Consider the following 23,432-nt stretch of genomic DNA (forward strand, 5'->3'; position numbering starts at 1 on the left):
AAAGCCCAGGCATGGAGGGCCTGCAACAGCATGAACAGGATATGGAAGAGCAGCCTGCCTAGAAATCTTAAAACCAAGCTTTTCACCACCACCATGACCACAGTCGAATCAGTTCTGATGTATGGTGCAGAAACCTGGACAATTACATCAAAGTTTAAGAAGGCGCTTGATGGCTGTTATACAAGACTACTGAGAAAAGCACTTAATGTTACCTGGCAGTCGCACACCACCAATAAGGAGCTGTACGGCAATCTCTCCCCAATCTCCGAAAGGCTGAAAACAAAAAGGCTGAGATTTGCTGGACACTGTGCCAGAAGTGAAACAGAGGCAGCTTCCAGAGTTTTGCTGTGGCAGCCTACGCATGGTAAAAGATCAAGAGGACAACCAAGGAAGGACTAGGACTACATTAAGCAACTAATCGAGGATACTGGACTAGAGAGACAAGACATTAGGAACTGCATGCAGAACAGAGTTGTGTGGAGAGCAATGAGCGGAGTCCGACTAGACAAGTCGACATAAGCAAGTAAGTAAGCACCTCATACCAAGGTTTGTAAACTGCTTTGGTACTTACATCTGCTTCCTTATTACACACGTTCCTCAACTATTCCCGCCAATGTTGACAATTATTGTCAGTGTATATATATATATGGCAATGACTTTATGCAAATAAGATTACGTTATTAAAGATACTCTAATACGAATTGTTGTGTGTTTTGAAAGACAAAGATACAAACTTGTATTTATCGATAAGTAACAGTCATGCATGAGCGGATATATGGTCGAATCCAACGAAAAGTGTACACGGCATGTTCAGGGCCATAACTTAAAAGTATTGATCAATTGGCATTCGTTTTTGTATTGTGTTTATTCGCCTTGATCATACGCTTCGCGCCATATATAATAAGACCCCTTCTGTGAAAAGCTTAGACACAGGGACCCCAAAACATGCTATTTTTACCCATTTTTTCAAAATATTTCTTAAAGTATTTTTAAAAACATCTAAATCAGTTATGAAAAGAAGTCATTGGACTGAATCTAAATTGATTTCCTGAAAGGAGTGTATTCAGAGATTGCCTGTTCAATTTTTCACATATTTGTACATAATTATGAATTTTTTGTGGTAATTTTTTGAGTGGTAATTTTTTACATTACCTACGAATACAATTTTTCATAACACTAGATATATCTTTAAAAAATGGAAATAACTAATAAATGCGCAATTGATACAAGCTTTGATATGTCCAATACTGAAATGCATTGCATTCAGACATCTTTATTATTGTGTTTAGCTGCCAGAAATACTAAATGGCACAAAGGTAGGTTTGGTAAAAAATATGCATTACCTCCGAATACATGTTAAAAGCTGTGTCATTTCTACAAACTGAGAGAATAGTAAACAATAGTTAAGCAATAGGTGCAGGGTAATACACTCTTTATTTCTACCAAGTTTCAATAGCCTGCGTTTAAATATTTCTGAGATGTTAACAATAAAAGCAAGTATTCGTAGGTAAATTTCGGTAACCGAATGTTACCTACGAATACAATTTGACATCATGACAGTATTGTGAAACACCGCCATTCATGCCAATGCCCATTTTGGTACATAACGAAGGCCTGTATGTTTGCTATCAAATCATATGTCAATGAAAGTTGCGAATTCACATACATGCCCACCATGCAAAACTGAATACGGCTTAATTGTTGAAAAATATGTACTGAAATAGACGACGGTCTTGTCATTTGAAAGAAAAATCAGATTCAAAGAAGATTAGAAGGGGATAAATACTTGGATTTGTCAACTGACATGTGTGCTTCATTTTAAATGTTTACCGACCTTCTGGTTCTGAGTAATTTGTGTCCAAATTGATTTATTCGAAGGTAACTTTTGACGTTTTCGCTAAGGTTACCTACGAATACCATGGAAAAAACGACTGTTCTCATTGTCTCATGATCTAGACAACACAGTGATGGACCCTGGTATAAAGCTAATTGTAGTTGCCCTCAAACAAAAGGCCACAAGACGTAACTGACTCCAAGATGGACTTCACAAGTCTGCAATAACGGTTTTAAGCGATTTGTGTGCAATTAAGCAAATTAAAGTCACTTTAGTGCCTTTGTTTCTTACTTCAATCCTCTTTCAACCGCTGTGAACCGACATTATTAATACATGATAGGGTCTTAAGTATCAATAAACGCACATAAAGAAAATAATACATTCAAAGTGCTTTATAAAATGAAGTTTTGATTGCGATATCCACCAAAAGTCTAATTCTTACCTACAAATACTGAAATGTTATTTACGAATACAGCATAATACATGACATGTGTAATGAAGTGTCCCTACCAATGGAAATTAATTGTCAAAAACTTTAAGCGGTACCCCAGGACACTATTATTACCCACATACGGATTCATTCAACAATTATTATTATGTAAAATTGCTGATTAACTACTTGTATATCAAAATGAAGTAGTCAAAATCTTGCTAAAAGCATCACAATTTGTTTGATCTAAGGTAATAGCATTTATTCATTTGGACGTACCATCTGAAAGAGATCTAAAACTACCATTTTATTAATTCATTACCATAATAACAAAATTTAAACCTCTAAACTCAATATAGATATTGTTAAATCGCTCATGTTACCTACGAATACCCGGGTTTCTTCACCTTTTCATTGTATAAAGCGTTAGGTGTATGCGTATAATTCCTAATATTCTTGAAAACATATATCCTACTCGTTCTTATACAATGTGTAAATTGATTCATACTCATTTTATAAATAAAATACAGAAACTGACCTAAATTTCATTTTCAAAAATAAACTAGCATAAATTGACTAAGATCATATTGATCGCGTTATAAAAATAAAAAACAAATATTTTCTGGTTGAGCTAGCATTTTCCTGACACCATGTGGTCTACATTACACGAAAAAAGCGTTAATGGGAATATTCCATTTGTTTTAGGTTGATTAGTATTGCGATAGTGAAAGCATCCTAGTGGTATTCGTAGGTAACATTGGGTTTTGACATCACATTTACTATCACACGTCCTGGATTTATTTTTCAAGATTAGTAATGGCACTTTTGGTTCCTATAAGGCCAATATGTCATCAATCAATGGGCAAAAGGAAAAATTGTGGAGACATTTTTATTTCGGACTTTTATTTTTGGCCCGTGGACACTTTTGGTTGGATTCGACCATATACATAATAGTTGTGGAATCTTATCGATGACCATCCCTCGTATAGTACGTGATATCGATGTTCACCCCAGTATAAGGCCAAACATACTGCAGTTACTGTCCGTTTTCCTATACACAATACGGTGTGCTCTTTCCCATTGACGCGTGACCTCTACAAATAGCCCTACGTTATAAGTATGGGGATATGACTAGTTAACGTCGCTGTGTGAAAAATAACCGGCCAATATTAAAAGTAGGCTACTCTTCTAAAGTTCTAGAAAATATAGTTTTTTAACATGTCCTAAATTTTTAGCTAATTTAGATGTTTGGAAATATTCGTACTTTGGTGTTTTAGTTAATGTTATAGGTAATAGTACATTGCCTAGTTAACGTCGCTGTGTGAAAAATAACCGGCCAATATTAAAAGTACTCTTCTAAAATTCTAGACAATATAGTTTTGTAACATGTCCTAAATTTTTAGCTAATTTAGGTGTTTGGAGAGGGTCGTACTTTTGTGTTTTAGGAAGGATATGTAAACGACAGATAACACCAAAAATATGAAGAAATTATTTCCAAACCGTGTTAAGTCAACAATCATTATGTTGCTCATTTTCAAGAATGCTGGTTTACAAAAAGCACGCCATTGTCTCATTTCGTGAACAAAAGTAGGCCTACACATACCATTGTTTCCTTTCGTTTTCTTTATAATCGGTTACCAAACTGAAGCTATAATACAAACTTTATTGCGATATCGCACATGAAAACAGTCACATGTGCACAGCCAGAGAAGATCCGATTTAATCAGTTGAGCTGTTTCAATGAGTGTTATCTTGGTTTAATAGCTTTTAATGGGGTTAAGTCCTGCAAAGGTCGAGATGAATTCTACTGTAGACATGACTGCATCATGAACAATGTGTATGTTTGGATTCTCTAATTGACCAAAAATTCATGTTTAAAAAAATATTACTTAAATGTTCCGAATCAATAGTCAATCTTCAAGTTTTTCTTTCAGGGTTACGCCATACAGTTACGCGTGTAATGCATTAACAAATTACTTAGATTATAAAAATTGTTATCTTGATTCTGAAACTGAATTTATAGTTAAGGTTTTTCGCTCATAATAGAACCACTCGACAAAATTCCTTTAAATTTATATATTTTCTACATTTGAAGAGCGTATTTCCAAACCCTGCATGTTTTAAGTCCACAAACACATGTGTCTGATTTACCATGTTTACCTGTGCGATATTGCAATGGGTTGTGATGATATAGGTATAGTAATTTCAGTTTGATGCACCATTACAAAGCAAACAGTAGATGGATGCACATAACAAAACTGTGTGAGACCTTTGTTTCCCAAATGAGAACAATAGTCTGTATATTGTTAAACAGCATTGTTGTGGTAAATAATGGCTTGATGATCAACTCATTTGCTAATGTCAAACTTGTTGAAGTAATTGTGATTGTGTCACACAAGTAAATGAACCAGAGGATAAGAAAATGAGGAACATGTGGTTGTGGACTTAACATGGTGTGGAAACAAGCTCTTCATTTATATGTATTGTGTATAGGTAATGAATCTGGAAAAAAAATGGGAAAAAACAGGGGTTCCGGACTTCACTTTTGAGCTACTCCTTCAGCTCCACTAACTTAACTATATACTAAAAAAAGCCCGGTAAAAAAGCTCGCTTGGGTTAATGTTAATTGATAACACGACGAGGCTATTTCAAACTGACCTAATTTTAAGCTTTTAAAGCTAAGTCATGTATATGCATGTGCATGAACGAATATGCCTATAGAAAAACTTGCTCAAATGGGTTCCAATTTTCAATAGCATCATGATGACTTGATCTGATCATTTGCAGCCATATTATATATTTTCAATCTTATTTAATTGCCCGTTTAACATGTTTAAATTGTTGTTGGAAGCTGTAGGATTGTTTAAAAAAAAGTAATGTAAATGCCTAATAAAGCTTTCATCTAATATGAAGATAATACTTAATAACAGTAGTCAATAATAGCTCTCAACGTAAGCGCTCAAATTATATAGCATTGCTTGCATGAAAAATGCTTTTACAGCTACGGAAAGCAAAAGAAACCGCGCATAAATGCTAATATCCACGAAATAAAAATGTGTCATAAGACCATCGAGGGACCTGAGCTCACAACTCCCTGCCTTGAGCATACAGCGTTGGTATTTAATAACGTTACGTTACACTGTACTGGTTTATTTTGTTATGAAAAAAATCGCTTATTTCAACTTGAGATGCATTAATAATCATGTTAGCATGGTTAGAGTAGTCAACCATATGAGACCTACATCCACAATACCATGAATACCTTGAGTAAGTCACCATTACGACGAATCCCATAATGAAAATTGCCGCGCTATCATGGCCATATAGGGTTTATATAGGAGCGGGTATCATCATATCAGACACACCTCACCAACGAGCATCTCATAACTACATCACAATTGTCTTTAATAATATGAATCAATTTTAATATCTGACATGATCATCGTATATAGAAAAACATCGTTTATTTTAATGCAATGACTCGCGCAATCCTTCAATTCATGCGTTATAATTATGTTATTGATTACGGTGTAAAAATTCAGAAGTACAGCAAACATCTGGTTTACGGTGGTTTCATTCAAACATACATGCAGTATATTTAAAGAAATCGAGTTTGTTTGTGTTTGTTGTTGTTTTAATTAAATACACACATTTTGACAATAAAATATTTTTAAAGAATTAAACCGATCTACAACCACTGCAATATTTGTCTATATATTTTGCTGCTGACCTATACCAATGTATAGTTGTATACTGCCTCAAAACGTATACATGCACAAATTCCTCAAAAATTATTATTGTACATCAGCTTCGAGCTCCATATCACTTTCATGAGGTACTTTTATCTTTTCATTTATTTTTAGACTCAAAGACGTGATTCTAAAGATGTTGCCTTGGTTACGACACAAGAAGATAAAAAGAACAAAAATTGGTATAACAAATGTGTACAAAGTCGTTATAATCGCACTCTCGCTTTGGAATCAACCTTGCTATCACAAATAACATGCTTTCAGAGTCAAGTTTATGACACAATTCTGTGTTAGTTATGAGGGGTTATGTGAAGCACGGTGGCCCAGTGGTTAGGGCGCGAACTTCATAATTGAAAGGTTGCGGGTTCGAGCCCCACCACAGCCAGTATGTTGCGTCCTTGAGCAAGATAGTTTAATTCCCAATTGCTTCACTCCACCCATGTGTAATGGGGAGCTGCTGGGGGTAATCACAATCTTTTAAGTCGCTGGGATTATACCTGCGCATCAGTTGCGGACTTGGTGAAGCGGAAATGATTCTGATATAGGCCTACGGTATTCTAATGGCAGCGGAATAATTGTTGAAGTGTGCTGATAATTAGGTCATGCTATAGCTGAAGCCCACGTTAAATCAAACAACAATTCAGCATCTTTATATAGAAGAAAAAACGTCGATCAAGGTCATGAAGGTGTCCGATGTTGAAGTTATGACTATTGCATTTGTTTTTTGTGTATTGTCCTTTGAATCATGCGCATCGGCACGAGCACGGAGTATACACTATCATCAATATTACTAAATACGTGTCACTAGAAATGTTTGTATCACTAAAAGTAAATTGTTATTGCAAAATATATATTTTCTCATGCCCTTTCCTCTGTTTTGGCCGCACTTGACTCTGGTTTGCAGTCTAGATATGTCCAAATCTCCCGTACAACTGAGATCAAAGACGTATCGTGTCGTTTGCCTCAATGATATAAAATTTCATTTTTGTTAACGCAATAGTTCTAACTTTTTGTTACCCTTCATTTTGGTCATGTTTTCATATTAGTTATTACTACTGATAAAATGCTCAATGCTTCGCTCATATTTTGGAATTTATATTAGTAGTGTGCTCTTCATTTGCACATTAATTTGTGCTTAGCTTAGGTTAATATACCATAACCATGACAACTAACATATACTTTTCAGTTTAACGCGATTGGTGCTGTTCATTTCTGCTTTCTGGTATAATACTGGCAATGGATCATAAACTTTCATTGCTTTTGGGCTTGTGTTCAACTACAAATGACATGTTCCCGCGCTTTTGTAGATTAACGACAAAATAAAACCCTGTCTTTTTGTGTCTTTGGTATCATTAACATTTTATCATGCCAACTATTCACTATAAAATGTCGTTACTTTTTCCAGTATCTTTTTGTCGTATATATAACCCATGCTAGTGCTTTGATTCTGATAGATACTATAATGCATCAAGATAACATCCATTCATTTATATACTCCAGGAATATACATCATTTATTATTATTATTATTATTATTATTATTATTATTATTATTATTATTATTATTATTACCCATACCCCTTCATTCAGTTATTTTTGGAAGACCCTTGGTCAAGGAAGCGCCAGTCCCGGGAAAGATAACTTTGCTGCCATGTGAAACGTACGAGGATTCGTATGTGGAGACAGTTTTAATGTACTATATTTACACTAGGTTTAAGTTAAGTTCATTTCAACTTACGACAAGTATAAAAGTACCAAAGAACTCTGCTAAGAACTGTCTTCCAAGAAGGCTTCGAATTCTAAGACGTTGAAGCTTCGATTCGACGCTGCGTTGGAACCACGCTTCAGCCATGTTGGATTTGTCTTTCTGAAAGTGTGAGAAACAAGAACAAAATATTAGTGCACAGAGTACCGAATTATATATACCGGTATATCAGGTGGTGGGTTCAATTCCTGGATGGCTGGTGCTTGTATCCTATAGTGACGCATTAAACTCGTATTTGCCAAGGGGTTAAGTTTCATCTTCTGGTAATATAATTAGGGGGCCACATGAAGATTTGAGAATGGATTTACTTTTTCTGTCAGGATTGTTTCTTCTGCAAAATGATTTAAAAACCGTTTGAATCAACTCAATCGGACAATCCGTTGCGAAGATACAGCCTTCTAAAGATTCACCAAATGTTTACCCCATTTTTAGGAAAATCCTGATTTTGTCATAAAATTGCATATTCACGGAGCGATAATTGTGTACTTGTTTAAACCAGGGAAGTTGAGAAAGACTGCAGTTCAAACGAGCCGATATCTGCAATGATGGCAATCAAAATTTATAACGTTTTAAGGGCTGGGGTATGAACGTTTGGACGGTATTTATTTTGGGACATTAGAGCACATCAGACATATCGAATTGCATTCTGAATACGAAGAATGTCATTCTGATATCAAATAATTTTCATTTTTGAAATTCGCAATTTAATACACATTTTATGGCAAATCATTAAAATTGATATTTTTGATATTTAACAGTACTTGAAGTGAACTTTATAAATCTGATGATTTATACTTAAAGTGTATGTAGGTGGGATGAAATGCCGACGATCAATTGAAAATGTTGACCTTTCGTATTGAAGATATGGATTTTTTTTCCCAAAACACCAACAAAAATTAGGTCTTTTGGGAAAAAATCCATATCTTCAACATGAAAGGTCAAAATTTTCAATTGACCGTCGGCTTTTCCTCCCTGCTACATACACTTTTTAAGAATATATCATTAGATTTATATAATTCACTTCGAGGACTGTTATATATCAAAATTTGAAAAATATCAAATTTTTATAATTTGTCATAAAATTTGTATTATATTGTGATTTTCAAAAATGAAAATTATTTGATATCAGAAAGACATGCTTCGTATTCAGAATGCAATTCGATAGGTCTGAGGTGCTCTCATGTCGCACAAAAAATACTGTCGAAACGCAATAAACGCTCATTTTAGATCCCTTAAGGGCTTATAACATTCTTTGAACATTTTGCAAGCACCAAAGCGTTGAAGCAGTCCTGCACCATGCAACGCTGATGCGTATCTCATTAGACTTTTTACTCTTAACACATTTTTCATTTGACGGAACTTTGCAACAATTTATCGAAGGATGATACGTGCTTGTAAACGTAAAGAGACAAATTGCTCAACATTTTCCAAACGATCATTGGCATGTTTGACCTCTTTTTAAAAAAAATCTCTGAAAAGTCACGTCTTCCCATTTGTCTCCTCTTTTCTCTTTGCTCTTTTCTCTCTCAGTGGTCAGCGAATTCCTGTGCTGAGACTTATGGGTAATATCATATAATATCACGGTGCATCATGATGACAATAAAATCACTATATAAATTATATGCGCTTTTGTTACCTCATCATGCAGTTATTGTTGATATACATGTATGCACACAACACAGGGGCACTCACAATAGGCAATTGACCCCTACTTGTAGCGCTGTGTTGTAGATATATGAGATGAATTAGTTAGCGTCATATATCAAAACGTATAAAAGCTATGATTTTAGTACTTGCTCTATGTTTCAATTTATACTTATTCTTTTCTCTGAATTTTCAACCCGGTACAAGCTTTAATAACGGGGGACCATACATTTGTATGAGAAAGAAATCCTACCATCTATATCCAAACTCCCGTGTTATTCCAATGCACATTTTGCTTCACCGGACCGCCCTGGCTTGGTCGCATTTGGAAGAGGGGTGTCACGAAACCGTAATAGGTACAAACTTAGTACTTTCTGTCAATCAAGTATGGTTTATTCTCTACATGTCAATCTTTAAATCATTAGCATAGTCTTTATAATAACGGGGGACCGCCTTGATGAGTAAATGACAGCAAACCATTGAAAAATACCCCAAAACTCGGTCAGTGGAGCGACCGTACATATCAATAGCGTCATTATCGATTGGATTAGTCGACCGTAGCGGACAATTTGATCGCTCATCGGATTAATATTATCACGTGGTAATAAATTTGCATTGGACAATCGATTACTATATTGGTTTAGTACTGCATATCTCGGTTTAATCTTCACTAAGCGGGTTTATGGCTGGAAAGGTCACGGTGAATTTGCCGTGGACATAACTGCACTACTATGTGCGCTATCCAGTCATGATTGTCCCCTTGTTAGCAATTTTAACAACATTCCGAGCAAATATCCATTTCTCTTAAAAATGCAATGTAGGCCCCTACTATCAAAAAGTACGCTGTATTTAGCTGGCAATTTGTCAAGTTCAGTGTCAACTGTCAAACAACTATAAATAAGTTGTGAAAGGAGTATCACAGAAAGTATTTCTTCAGGGAGGGGCTAGTCAGTCAGAGTTGCAATCGAGTGAAGTCAGTGTTATTCATGAATGGAAATAACTTCTTTTACAAATGACTTTTACTATTTTTGTTAGCCATGTATATATCACACCACATTAGACAATTTCTGTTCCAAACTTTTAGTTGCAATATCGTTTAACCCGGTGGATTTGTACGGGTGACATAGCATAGCACCTGAATATACACGGTTCTTTTAGCATGTTAATTCCAACAATAAACTGAGCGGGTATACTTGCGATTTCCGTCAAAAGGTGAGAAAAATGTTAAATTCACCAAATCATGGCCTTTGAATGAACTATATTTGCGCAAATCTGGGCTCACATAATCTAACTCAATTTTATGGTGTATAGGCCTACACGTAGAAGCGGGTTGCATTGTTGGCCTAACTCTAGGCAATATAACTCGCATTCCTGTAATCAATGATAAGCCTACACCAATATAAACGATCAGCTCATGCTCATTGGTCATATCTCAATCGCCCGTCGTTAGCGACTAAAGTATAAATTACAAGATTAACATTTACAAAAACATTCTATACGTGTAAATGAAACCACCTCGCCGGCGACGCAAACAACAAATCTGTCAACTTATTTAAGTTCTACTCCAATTTTAATCAAGTTCAATGCGATCCGATCGGCGCGGCATACAACTTGATTATACAAAGGTGAAAGTATAAATAAGCAGTCCCGTGCACCTTCAACCTCGATTCCTTTTGGCGTTATACCCCCAGCAATTTCTTGTTTATTTTTGATTTTAGGGCCTATATACCAGGAGTGGGATATGGAGTTCAGTGATACCTGTTTAAACCAAAAAAGGACACATTCTAGTTTCTCTTCAAGTTATAACAGGGAAAGTGTCTTTATTTATTTTATTTATTTATAACATTCGGCCGAAGCCATGCTAATCCCAATAGTGCTCAAAGGCTACTAAATTTAAGGGACGCCATCCAGATATGACGGGACAGGGATATGGGAAGAGGTCCGATTTTAGATGCAGGAGGAAAACCGGAGTACCCGGAGAAAAACCTGCGAGGACGAGCATGGATCGGCAATCAAACTCACATGTGGCACCGCGAGGAATTGAACCCCGGCCACAGTGGAGAGAAGCAGTGAGAAGACCACTACACTAACCCGCCCTCCCAAAATTTTAATATTAGGAAAGGGGATCAATTGTTCTCTTTTTTAATGAAAACATGGACATTATAAGCTTTTAGTCATCCCATTTTTCATTTGGTAAAAGAGAAACCATGAAACAAACAACGAGACCTCATTCACACGTTTACTCAAAATCATCAATATTAATGCAAAAACACTTTATATCCAAAACCATAGCTTTACACAAAAATAAATGTATAAATAAATAAATAAATAAATAAATAAATAAATAAATAAATAAATAAATAAATAAATAAATAAATAAATAAATAAATAAATGAATAAATATCGTGACATTAGGGCATTATATAACATGAAAATATATTTTTAGAAAATGGTAACTATTTTTTCTATATCTGATGAACCTATAACCTAAACATTACTTTTTAGGCCTGTATAATAATTATGGTATAGCCGAAGCCACATGATGCTTGCACGCTATTGCAAGCTTTAAAGCTAATATGGTAAAAGCGATTGATTTCATGCAATTATCAAGTGCTGTTTAATCAAAAATGTTTTTGAATATTTTTAAAGGTATATGGAAAGAGCTAACCCGCACAATAACAATAAAAATAGTTTTTGGTGGTTTTTTTAAATAGTATTGGAAATGAGATACATTTTCAAAAATCTTTGGAGCAATATTTGCTCTTTTATGTTCTTATTATCTATTTGGCTCTGACTTAATTTAATCCTGGTCAATTCATGTTGATTTGTGAACGATCATTGATATCATTGTCCATTTAGGCCGAGTAAAAAAACAAACATGTTTCTCGTCCGCGCCCTCCTCATTTTTTGAAGATTTTTCAAATTTCTTTTTATTTTGTAAACTTTCAGTTATAACTTGTAGAAAAAGATGTTTCAGAAGTTGAAACTTATTTTACGGCTTTATAAATGCATAATACATCATTTAAGAAGAGTTTTGTGATCACTAGAGGGTCTACCTCTCAAAACAATAAAATAAAAAGGGCCTCCTCCTTTTTCTCAGATATCAATCTGTATGTCGAATACCCGAAAGATGGTGCCATATACAGGTTTTTAGCGTCGTTTTCCAATAAAAAATGAAAAATAAAAAGCCCCTCGTTCTCCTAATTTTTAAAAACCCGGACGAGAAACATGTTTTTATTTTTACTTGGCCTTACAAGCACCGGTTGGGTTTTTAAGTAGAATGTTCACATTTCTGCGAAGGAGATGGTCTTCTGATTTGAGTGTCCACTTTCTAAATATAAATCAAAATATTGATACTTCGTCAAAATAGTCTTGCATGATTTGAAATTGAAACCTGTTTTCAAGAGATGGTGAATTTGAGTAATTAAAAGGTCTATAGGAAAAATAAACAAATAATGTTATTATGCAAGAAAAAGCCTAAGCATTTATACCATGATTACACCGATAGACGAAAGAACGCGTGACTAATAATATCTAAAATGATAGCAGCGAATACTTATACCATTTACAGACTGCTGCATAACTTAAAAGTAATTCGTTCGTCATATGGTAACATCGTTTGAAATTGATAACATTCAACATGGCATAGTAGCCTATGATATACATAACATGTGGTAGGTTCTAAAGCGCTATAATTATATGCTTTATATTAAATGTATATTTTTATCTGGCAAGTTTCCACTGGCAAGTTATCATGGTATAGCTATTCGGGTAAAATCACACAAAAATGCATTTTTAACCAAAATATCTGAACTCGTACAACGTTGAAAATGTTCACTTGAACCCATATCCAGATTAATCATTATGAAACACTTCATCTTTGACAAATTATGTGCTTCTCAATTAAAAGGTGAAATATAGCATTTGTTTTAGTGGCAAATATGCCAGGAATTAGCAGAACATGGGCTTTCGGCAATACCAAAACAGGCGTTTTGCATAATTATAATAGTCTTTGGATGTCGGAAAGCATGTAAAATTGCAAAATGAAAAAAGAAACTCAGAAAGCCACCAATAAGGGTCTTTTCAGGATAGAGCGGAACACCTCTTTATGATAACGCCCTTCCCCTTCATGGATCCATAACATTTACGCGTCCTCCCTCAACGACACTCATAGAAGGTCAAAACAATTTTAATTATTAGATGTATCGTCCTAAAATTATCAATTAACAAGTTATTAAAAGCAATATTCAAAATGAATGAAATAATGATAATGATGATTGCAATAATGATATCAAATGGTAATAACCAATACACCTATAATGATTATTGTAACAATTGCACGAATAGCTCTTCAATCTTCCAAATCATTCTAAACCAAATCCTTTCATATCATGCAAGTTTTACTTCATTCATACCTGCGTCATGTCTTAATTATAAACATCGTGATATCAAAAATTACATATAACCTATTTCAATTAAACCTAAACAAAGTATTATGCCGTGAATAAAACATTGACCATGCATAGTAGGCTTACCTTGCGTGTTGCTTCGCTTATGTCCAACCTTTCCATGAGGGTGGGCGTGTAAAAGCATAAATAGCGCGGCACTGGTGGCACACAACCTAACTCATCCAAAACAAGAAATGTCTTTAAAAAAGACAATGCCTCCAAGATACCAGTGGGCACCTTTTGTTATTAGTTAAGGAGACACTTATAATGCTAGCTTTAAGGTAACGCTATTGGATATAGATTTTTGTCTGATTGAAATATGTGAGTCCATTCTCTCCTGATTACAAGACTGAAAATTTTATTTTAATCGGATATTCGGTTACCAAAATATATGGCCTGTCAAAATGGCGCGAAACCAAGAAGTTGGCAACAAATTTCTTTTATTTTTGATATGCAATGATGTCAGGTAGGCCTTATTTTCTAATTATATATGCAAGAATTGTACAAAGTAGAATGTTCAGATCGGCTACAAAATAAGATATAAAACCCATGAATGCCTTTTTCCATGTAAATTTCCATTTGCATAATTAATTAGGGCCCTAATCAACTTTTCTAATAAGTGGCCCAAATTAATTATGCAAATTGAAATTTGCCAAAACGCAACCGTAATTTTGTAGTAGGTCTACAGTGTGTGTTCTACCCATGTACCATGCCTCAGTAGGCCTACTATAGCTCTTTTAATTGTATCTGAAATCTTTACTTTGCATAATTCATACATGTAATTAGAAAATCATCTGGCAACTGGACTTGTCAAAATATAGAAAATAAAAAAGAAAGTTGTTGCCAATTTTTTGTTTTGGGTTCGCACCATTTTGACAGGCCATATCTCAAGAACCGAATGTAATCTACAGGGCATAAGCTTTAACATATTATTTAAATAGAAAGAAAATCTAAATTTGTGCATTAGCCAATAGGGCCACGGTCACCTAAAGCCATCTTGCAGATAATTCTGATGTATGAAATAAGACCTTCAAACTTTCAGATATGAAGAGTTCCAGATGCAGGCAGCCGTTTCTGTTTTTTAAATGCATATATGCCTAAGTTGTATCAAGAGTCATTTCTCGTGGATTTTTGACTGAAAATTACGATTGTAACGTTTCAGATTTTTTAATGCTTGTTTATTATATTTTGTATTCAGGACTAAAATAATATTAATATTATTATATTTAGGGGGTCTTTTATAGGTCATTACTCTTTTGTATGTGTAATTGAATAAAAAATCAAAAACATTATTGTTTTGTTTTGTTTCCTTCATTTGTGCTTTGTCTTGCATCGAAAGGGCCAATATCAACACCTTGTTTGTAAGAAGTATTGTGTGGGGAAAGATGATTCTTGCATTTTATTTTTATTTTTATCTTAACAAACAAAAAGCAAATTTCTCAGTCAAAGTCTTGAAACGGTCATGGGTATGCATGCAAAAATATTGCAACAGTACTCAGTAGAACATAAAACACAACCACGCATGGGAATTGGGGAAGCAAATACTTTAAAACGAATTATTCCGAATTATATCAACGCAATAAAATTGCAATACTTTAGTACATGTATTTGAACAGCAATGCCCGGGCAGCAATGAAGCCGGCCATAGGCGCGGCTAGGCGTATCCCCGGGGGGGGGGCACTCAACTTAAATTTTGGTAGGGGTGTGCGGCGCGGAGCGCCGAACTTTGGGAACTAAGAACTGATTTTCGGGCAAAATAGGGGCTTGAAGAACTGAAATTAGGGCCAAATTATAGGCTGTTGAGCTAAAAAATTCTAATTTTTTTTCCAAATTTGAGCTTAAAGAGCTACAATTGTCAGAGTTTGAGGCTCAAAGAACTGGAGCAGATCCAAATGTGGGGCTTAAGGAACTGCCAGAGAGCCTGAAAAAGGGACCCTTGACCGCCGCACATACCCGTACCACCTTAACATGTGAGTGCCCCCCCCGGGGGCGTATCATACCATACATTGCAGTTCAAATGCATCGGATCATGATTGTGGCCTAGTCGAGCCTAGCATGCATGCCAGTCGGTCTGCTGACTCGCCGTGGCACAAAAAATACCTCAATTTTGCACAAAACAATCCATGATGTCAAATTATCACATCCAAAGTGTCGCCATGAACGTCAGCTTCAACTTCTCCAGCCAAAGTTTTTGCATTAATAATCAGGTTTCATGTAATCATGAAATTAAACCTTGTTTGAGGTGTATTCCCATTGCCACAGCATAACGGTTTTCCAACTTGTCTTCAACGATAAAGCTGCTGATCACACCGAAGGCATTGAGGTGGTGTGGCTGCTGATGAGCGCTGAGGCTACAACCTATAATTAAAGACCGAATTAAAAAAGACTAGTTTGCGTCTGACGTCATGACAAAGGCGCGCCGTGATTAGTCTCCTCCGCAGCCAGTTTGGTTACGCTCCCTCCACACAAACAGTCTGCCAATGGCCACTTATAACGCCGTTTCTGATTGGCTACACGTATATAGCCGTAGGGCTGTACATACGGGAACTTGATTGACCTCAGTCTAGCTGGCGAGATGGCGGGTCAAACTTGCTCATGAATAATAAAGTAGCCGTCTAGCCGATCGACCAATTGAAAGCTTTGTTTGACGTCAAGCTGGATGACGTCGGCAGAAAACCGTTAGCGAATCAAAAAGGACCAGTTCGTGACCATTGGCAGACTGTTTGTGTGGAGGGAGCGGAACCAAACTGGCTGCTGTGGAGACTACGCCGTGATTGGTTGCTGACCTGCGCAGTATGGCATTTTTGGTCTGGTTTACAGGACGGCATACGCAAGCTAGTCTTTTTTAATTCGGTCTTCAATTATACAACATATGAGTTTGAAAATATTCTAATGCATAATTCATTAACTTGATAGACCCACGCCATTGGCGCCACGTGCTAGGCGTTTCTAGAATCCCTATAGAATAAGATTAATTTTAATGCTAATTTATTGCACATGATGAGGAAGCGTGATTACCTTTTTGAACATTCGGAAATGGCGATAGGCGAATTTATGTATGGCGCAAAGAGGTGGGGGATATATATTGGGCTCTCGATATTGGGCGGAAATTAGAGTACTTGTCAGAATATAAATTTGTACAATCGGCCTACATGCCGCGCAATGTGCGGCATTTTAGGTGTAAATTTCAAAGCATACTACCTCCTGCGGAGGCAGAATAAAATCCGACCAAAACAAAAATACAAGCTTGCTTAAAATGTGGCGCTCTGATACCGATGCCGTACAGCGAGATAGAATTTTATTAAATTGTCATAAATGGTTTGCAGGAGATAGATTTGGTTAAGTCAGCTAGAAATAATAATAAATGTATGAAAGTGCATGCATGCGCCATTTAATCAAGTGTAATGTGCAAGCTATATTGGTATAGTCTTTTATTTCACATTTTATCAAATATAAATTAAACATAAGTAACGATAAGAAACGATTAACAATTATTCGTTTTTATGAAGGTGCACAGGTGTTCAAGTTACCACTAGAGATTATGTTTATACGATAACATTTTGAAATAATTTTTATAGTAATCTATAGAAATAATTTTATTGAAATGAAAATATTTATCTATGCCTATATAATCAGATGGAATTTCACATTCTTTACTTTTTATGGTTTTGTTAGTATTTTTAAGTCACCTAAGAATTCATTACCTATTGTTTATTATTGACATAATTTCATTTTATTGACATTAACACCCGTATAGACCCACAACATAACCTTGACACAACTTAATATTTGGGGCATGAGATGACTTTGGCCTTGGTTCAAATCTGCAACATTAAACCAAAGAAATCTATGTATTTATTGAAACTATATTGATGATCATTTTGTGGTTGCCAACTTTATAAGTGCGTTAGTACATGTCATACAGATCAGACCATGATCAGACGGGGAAGTCCTCTTTTTGGTATATTACGCACTAGCGCGCTCGCCTTTCACCCTACAGTATTGTGGGTTCGAGGCTCGGCAGGGCCAATCGACTCGAAAATAGCGCAGGATACTTGCGCCTAATAAAAGATTGGTTGGGCGGTTTGTGACCGGGTGCCACAGTTCGGGGGTGTATGTTTAGGATTTTGGTTACTCATGCTCCCTCAGCTCTCCTTTATCATGTTTATGTCGGTGGGTTTTGGCAAAGACACATTACATAAATTGGGTATACATATTGGCTATTTCTCCTAAAAGCGCCCAATTCTGACGAAATTGGGTGTTTTTTGTGAAATGTTGTGGAATAATGAATAGGTCGTAACATTTACTTCTAAATGGGTATAAAATGTCGGAATCATGGTCCGCGTGGCATAACCCCGTACAAAATGATTTGAAGAACCCTCTTCCCGGGTCGCAGGGTCCACATCATGGGTTGAAAACCAGAGACTAGAAGAGTAGTTCACAGCGGCAAACTTGAAAAAACAAGCGCGGGCAAATCAGACTTGTTTATCGGGATGATATTTTGTTATTGACATACCCTATTGACAGCTATAGTCAGATTAAAAAAACATTATGATAGGTCCCTGTTCTAAACTGGGAGGGGCGACCTAGAGGGTGAACGAACTTGGTGCGGATGGCCCCCAGTGCGGATGGCCCCCAGTAAGGCCAATGAAAGTCAATTCCGAGTTTATCGTCACTTTTTTTTCCAGGTTGGTGAGGTGACTTTTTCATTTTTCATTTTTCATTATTTCACCAGATTTCATTATTGACCTATTTAAAATGCGTGTTGATTTAAAGCCAAACTCATACATGTGATTTATAAACATGTTTTTTATATGGGTAAGGACTAGAAAAGTTAGAAAAGAGCCTGGTTTTACTTCCAAGTTATGAATATATGTTTTACAAACAAAAATATATGTTTCCAATTGCTAAAACTGGTGAAAACACTGATACTTTGAAAATAATGAATTATTTTGGCATTTTTGAAAATTTGACGCGGGTGTTTTTGGTTTCCAAAAAGTGACGCGGGCGGGGGACGATAAACTCTGAATCGACTTTCACGCGCCTAATGGCGGAATGAATTCTGACCATCACCATCGTCGGATTAGTGTATACCAGACAAACATAGGCTACCGACAGCCCCCCCCCCCCCCTCCCCCCACACACACCTTGAAGGGCCAAAATCCAAGCTGATCCAGTCCCTATAGTGGTTCGTGGGATCATGGAAGATGGACTCGAGCGCCACAGTGTGGTAACGAACCAGAAACGTAAGATGTGTCCCCTTGTAGCATGCAGAATTGGCTCCAGTTGATGTCCACCAAGATCGTCAGATTCTGTACACGATATTCAAGTGACTCTGAACATGGCTATATATCTCAAGCGAGGGTCAATGTAAACTTTGGAGCATGGTACCCCCGATGGTACCCTGCTGGTACCGTATTTACGATCATAATCATATAGCTGTTCAGGACAATCCATCCTGCTGTTCTGTGGGCCTTTTTGATCTTTTGATGTTGCGACGAGTGAGGATCCAAAGCTGTCGCTGCAAATATTTGCCAAGTATAGTGTAACAAGTTTCCATGATTTTGCGACTGCCTTTGTTGAAGTTGCGGGTGCAGAAAGCTCTGGTGGAATTGACTTTCTTACAGATAGAGTCAACTTGGGTGTTATATACACAGACAAAATAACATGGGTATGCAAAGACAAAAAGTATGGGTGGTAAAGTTCAACTTGGCATCTATGTGAACGCCCATTATTAGGCATTTTCCGATCTCACAACTTCAATGTTGTAACCAAATGGATGGGGTGTGAGGATTAGTGTTGGATTCCTCTTGTTTGTGTCCCACACCACTTGACATTTGAATGTGTTGAACTCCATCAGCAATTTATTCTCCCACTTCTGCAATGCATCAAGTCAATGTTGTCGTGGCTACAGCACGCACACACCCATCAGCGAAGAGGCGTGACTCTGAATTTTGTAAACAGGCTACATGGCAGATCGGTGCTAATCAGGAAGAGGAGTGGATCAAGGACACTTCTTTCAGGAAAACCTGGTGTAACGTTCACTGCTGGTTCTTCCATCCATCCACCAAAACATGTTTGTAGGCCCTATAGTTGTTGAAGTCTTGCATCCATGATTGCTATAATGATAGAAAGGTGGATCCACCATTGATTTCAAGAGCAAGCGTCAGGTGGGAAACCTTGTCGAAGGCTTTAGATGAGACTTGTCTGTTCTTTAGACTCTAGTTCTTTCGCCAGGTCATGGATGGTCAAGATTAACTGAGTGTCGCATTGTCTGCACTTCTTGAAGCCGTATTGAGATGGTAAGGAGTGGTAGTATAGGCCTATAGCCTACTATAAATGCCGGATGATATACACAGTGTATCATGACGTGTGCTCGCAGAGGTTGCAAAGGATTAGCCTAATATAGCTGTGAGTGAGATCGGATAATTGAAACCCAGTCAATATTGCCCTTCTTGAAGATGATGCTTTCCTTCAGATTGGTGGAATTCTTCTCTGGTTGATTGAGGCTTGATAATAGCAATGTTACTGCGATTTTCCCTCAGCTATATACTTATTCTTTGAGTAATCTTCTTGGCGCTACATCTGGTCTGCTTTGTGCGGCTTCAGGTTTTTAGTTATAGGAGACACCAGCACAACTGACAATACTATAAGCTGACATTGGAGGGTAAAGACTGGTACCCATGCAGCTAAGGAACCTGAACCTCCGTAAGTAGTTGGTCTATGGTTCGAGTAGCTTCCTGGCCTTAGCAAGTTTTTTATTGCCACCAGGCTCAGGCACCTACTCCTCTTCCACGCCCTTATTATATGGATGTATACATGATAGCATGTAGGCCTATTTTCAATATGATTAGGGCCTATTACATATTTTAACACTCCAAAATCTATAACAACAAAACAATGATCTAATTACGGGTTACTATAGGCAATTAATAGGTAAAAGACGTCAACCCTAACCCTAGCCCTAACCCTAACCCTACAGTAAGTAACCATAACCCTATCCTTCAATTAGATTTTTGGATTGACGGTGGTTCGGATTGATTGACGGTGTTTCAGACTGACAGGGAGACCCAAAAAAATCATAGCCCGAACGACCGGGATGAAAGAGCAACAGCAGCAACAACAACAATACGACACAACGAACAATCTACAAAACCCCTTTATGGTCACCCTCGTTTGAACAGTAAGTTTGAGAGATAATATTTCGAATACGAGGAATGCATGTCCTTCTGCATGATATTAAATCATTTTGATTATTTGAAATTTGTGATAAAAGCCTAATACAAATTTTACGACAAATTATTAAAAATTGACATTTTTGACATAAAAACAAACCCATGTGTGGGAGGAAAAGCCGACCATCAAATGAAAGTTTTGACCTTTATACATGAAGTTTAATTTCAAAAGACCTAAAAAATGTTAGTCTGTTGGAAAATTTCATGTATTATCTTCAATATGAAAGGTCAATGATGGACGGCTTTTCATCCCAGCCAAATATGCTTTAAGTATATATAATAGATTTATAAAGTTTACTTCGAGGACTGTTAATGTCAAAAATGTTAATTTTTAATTAATTTGTCATAAAATTTGTATAAGGCCTATATCGCGAATTTCACAAAATCAAAATTATTTGATATCAGAAGGACATTCCTCGTATTCATAATGTAATTTGGTGTGTCTAGTGTGCTCTCATGTCTCACAAAAAATACTGGGCAAATGTTCGAGTTTGGCATAACAAGGCGGGTTGAACCATAAGGCCTACTTATATGTCACTTGAAGAACAACTTGTTTGTTTATGTGACTGTGACAACATAAGAATAATCTATAGTTGTTTTTATAGTGTGTAGTTGGTCTGCAAAACTAGACAATTTACAACAAAAAAAGTCTGCGGATCTGTTTTTCCCCACCTGATCATGCAGATAACATGGACCCATAAATAAATAATCAGCATAAGTCCATTTAGTACACTAATTATAGTTTGATATGGGCACTGAAAGTTATCTTCGAACCCGGTCTTCGAATCTGTAAACCAATAAACATACCGCACTACAACTCTTCAATATAAAAAGAAACATACCGGAATAACCGATTTCCAGTGAGAGGACCATACCTTTTTAATTAGTGTCTCAGTGCTTCCAACGTTAGTTTTATCCTTTCCTTGCCCGGGTTCGAGCCCCGGCTGTTCCCAGCCGACTTTACGTGTAGTTGGTTTCCCGTTCGGCATACTCGCTATCGCATGTTTTCTCCAGGTTACCGGGGTGCATCTAAAACGGGGCTTTCACTTTCTAAAACTGGGCTTTCACTCCCAGCTGAGTATATGTCTTGCCTCCCGTATTGAATTTTGACAAGATATTGGAAAATGACGCAAATGGTTTGTGTAATCGATAATCGTCGATAAATTCAAGCACCCAACAATACATTCAAGGTTGCAATATCCATGCCCGGGGGGACTCCCACTACTTTGGAAGTGACGCGTAGGCTATATTATGTAGGGCTGTTATAAGACCCCCATTTTCAGCATTGCTGTCACAAAAAGACCCCATATTTTTTCTCGAACACATGTATGCTCTGTCACCCAAAGACCCCTAAATTTTTCATTTGATTTGTCACTAAAAGGACCTTAACGCGGCTGTGTACTCTAGACATTGTTTCTTTCTCAAAATTGAGTTTTTTTGATATGTTTGTACTTTGTTATGTTTTTATAAATACAAGGAATGAAAATCCAGATTTGTAAACTCCAACTGCAATATTTTAAGGATTTTATTTCACTATTCCACTCGTGTTTGAAATTGAAAAGGAAAGAAAATCTTTGTTGTACCAGCAGGGTACACGCGCGCAACAGCGCATCGCGTTGCGAATCGCGCAATTTGTTAACGCACAAATACGCTACGCATACGCGACGCTTATCTGCATGCGCGGCGCATCTTATGGAAGCACCGCGGAAGCACTGATTTCACAAAAACCTAGCGGTCAAATGGCTCCGTTTTAGCTGATAAAATGTGGGTTTTTGCAAGTTCTTTCCCCCGATTTAAATATCAAGTTATGAATGGATTTCGCTCAAACTTCTCAAGGGGCTGTGGATTTACCCGATGTTCACGTAATAATAGGTACAAAAACGAAAACTGCCGCATTCTCCTGTGAGATTCGATGAAAGTGCAAAATGTGACCACTTTAAACTTCAACGGCCATTATTTCAATGTTCATTTTCTCGGTAAAATGACGATTTAGGTACACGATAACTCAATAAATACAGCATCTATAGGTAAGCAAATATGATCATCGTAAAAAGCCTGATCGACTCAAGAAACGGTTTTCTCATTTTCTTATATTTTGGTCTATTTCCGATTTTAGGCATCATTTTGTGCAAATAGGCATTTGTGAATTTTAAAAGTTCAATTTGATGCCTTATATGGTCAATATCTCAAAAAATAAGGCCAATATCAAAAAATTAAAAAACCGTTTTTGGAATGGAGCCTCAAGATTGAGCTAAAACAAAATAAAATATTTTGGAAAGAGTGTTTTTTGTTATGATGTACCTAACAAATATTGCCAAAAACTCACTT

General features: G+C 36.5%; 1 protein-coding gene across 2 annotated transcripts in view; it reads right to left on the reverse strand.

Annotated features, from left to right (window-relative positions):
- LOC140158524 (aquaporin-3-like) overlaps window positions 1–22,181 on the reverse strand; it is a 36,060-nt gene extending 13,879 nt beyond the window's left edge. The window contains exons 1-2 of one of the 2 annotated variants that reach the window (XM_072181642.1): window positions 21,980–22,181; window positions 7,751–7,879 (exon numbers count right to left, since the gene is read on the reverse strand). In XM_072181642.1, coding sequence (XP_072037743.1) covers window positions 7,751–7,879; window positions 21,980–22,093 — 243 coding nt within the window. In that variant the 5' untranslated portion in view covers window positions 22,094–22,181. Of the gene's footprint in view, window positions 1–7,750; window positions 7,880–13,956; window positions 14,043–21,979 lie in introns of those variants that run through there. The other variant, XM_072181643.1, reaches the window with a different exon arrangement.
- Between the last annotated feature and the right edge of the window lie 1,251 nt (window positions 22,182–23,432).

Source organism: Amphiura filiformis, chromosome 8, assembly GCF_039555335.1.
Source record: "Amphiura filiformis chromosome 8, Afil_fr2py, whole genome shotgun sequence".
NCBI lineage: Eukaryota > Metazoa > Echinodermata > Ophiuroidea > Amphilepidida > Amphiuridae > Amphiura > Amphiura filiformis.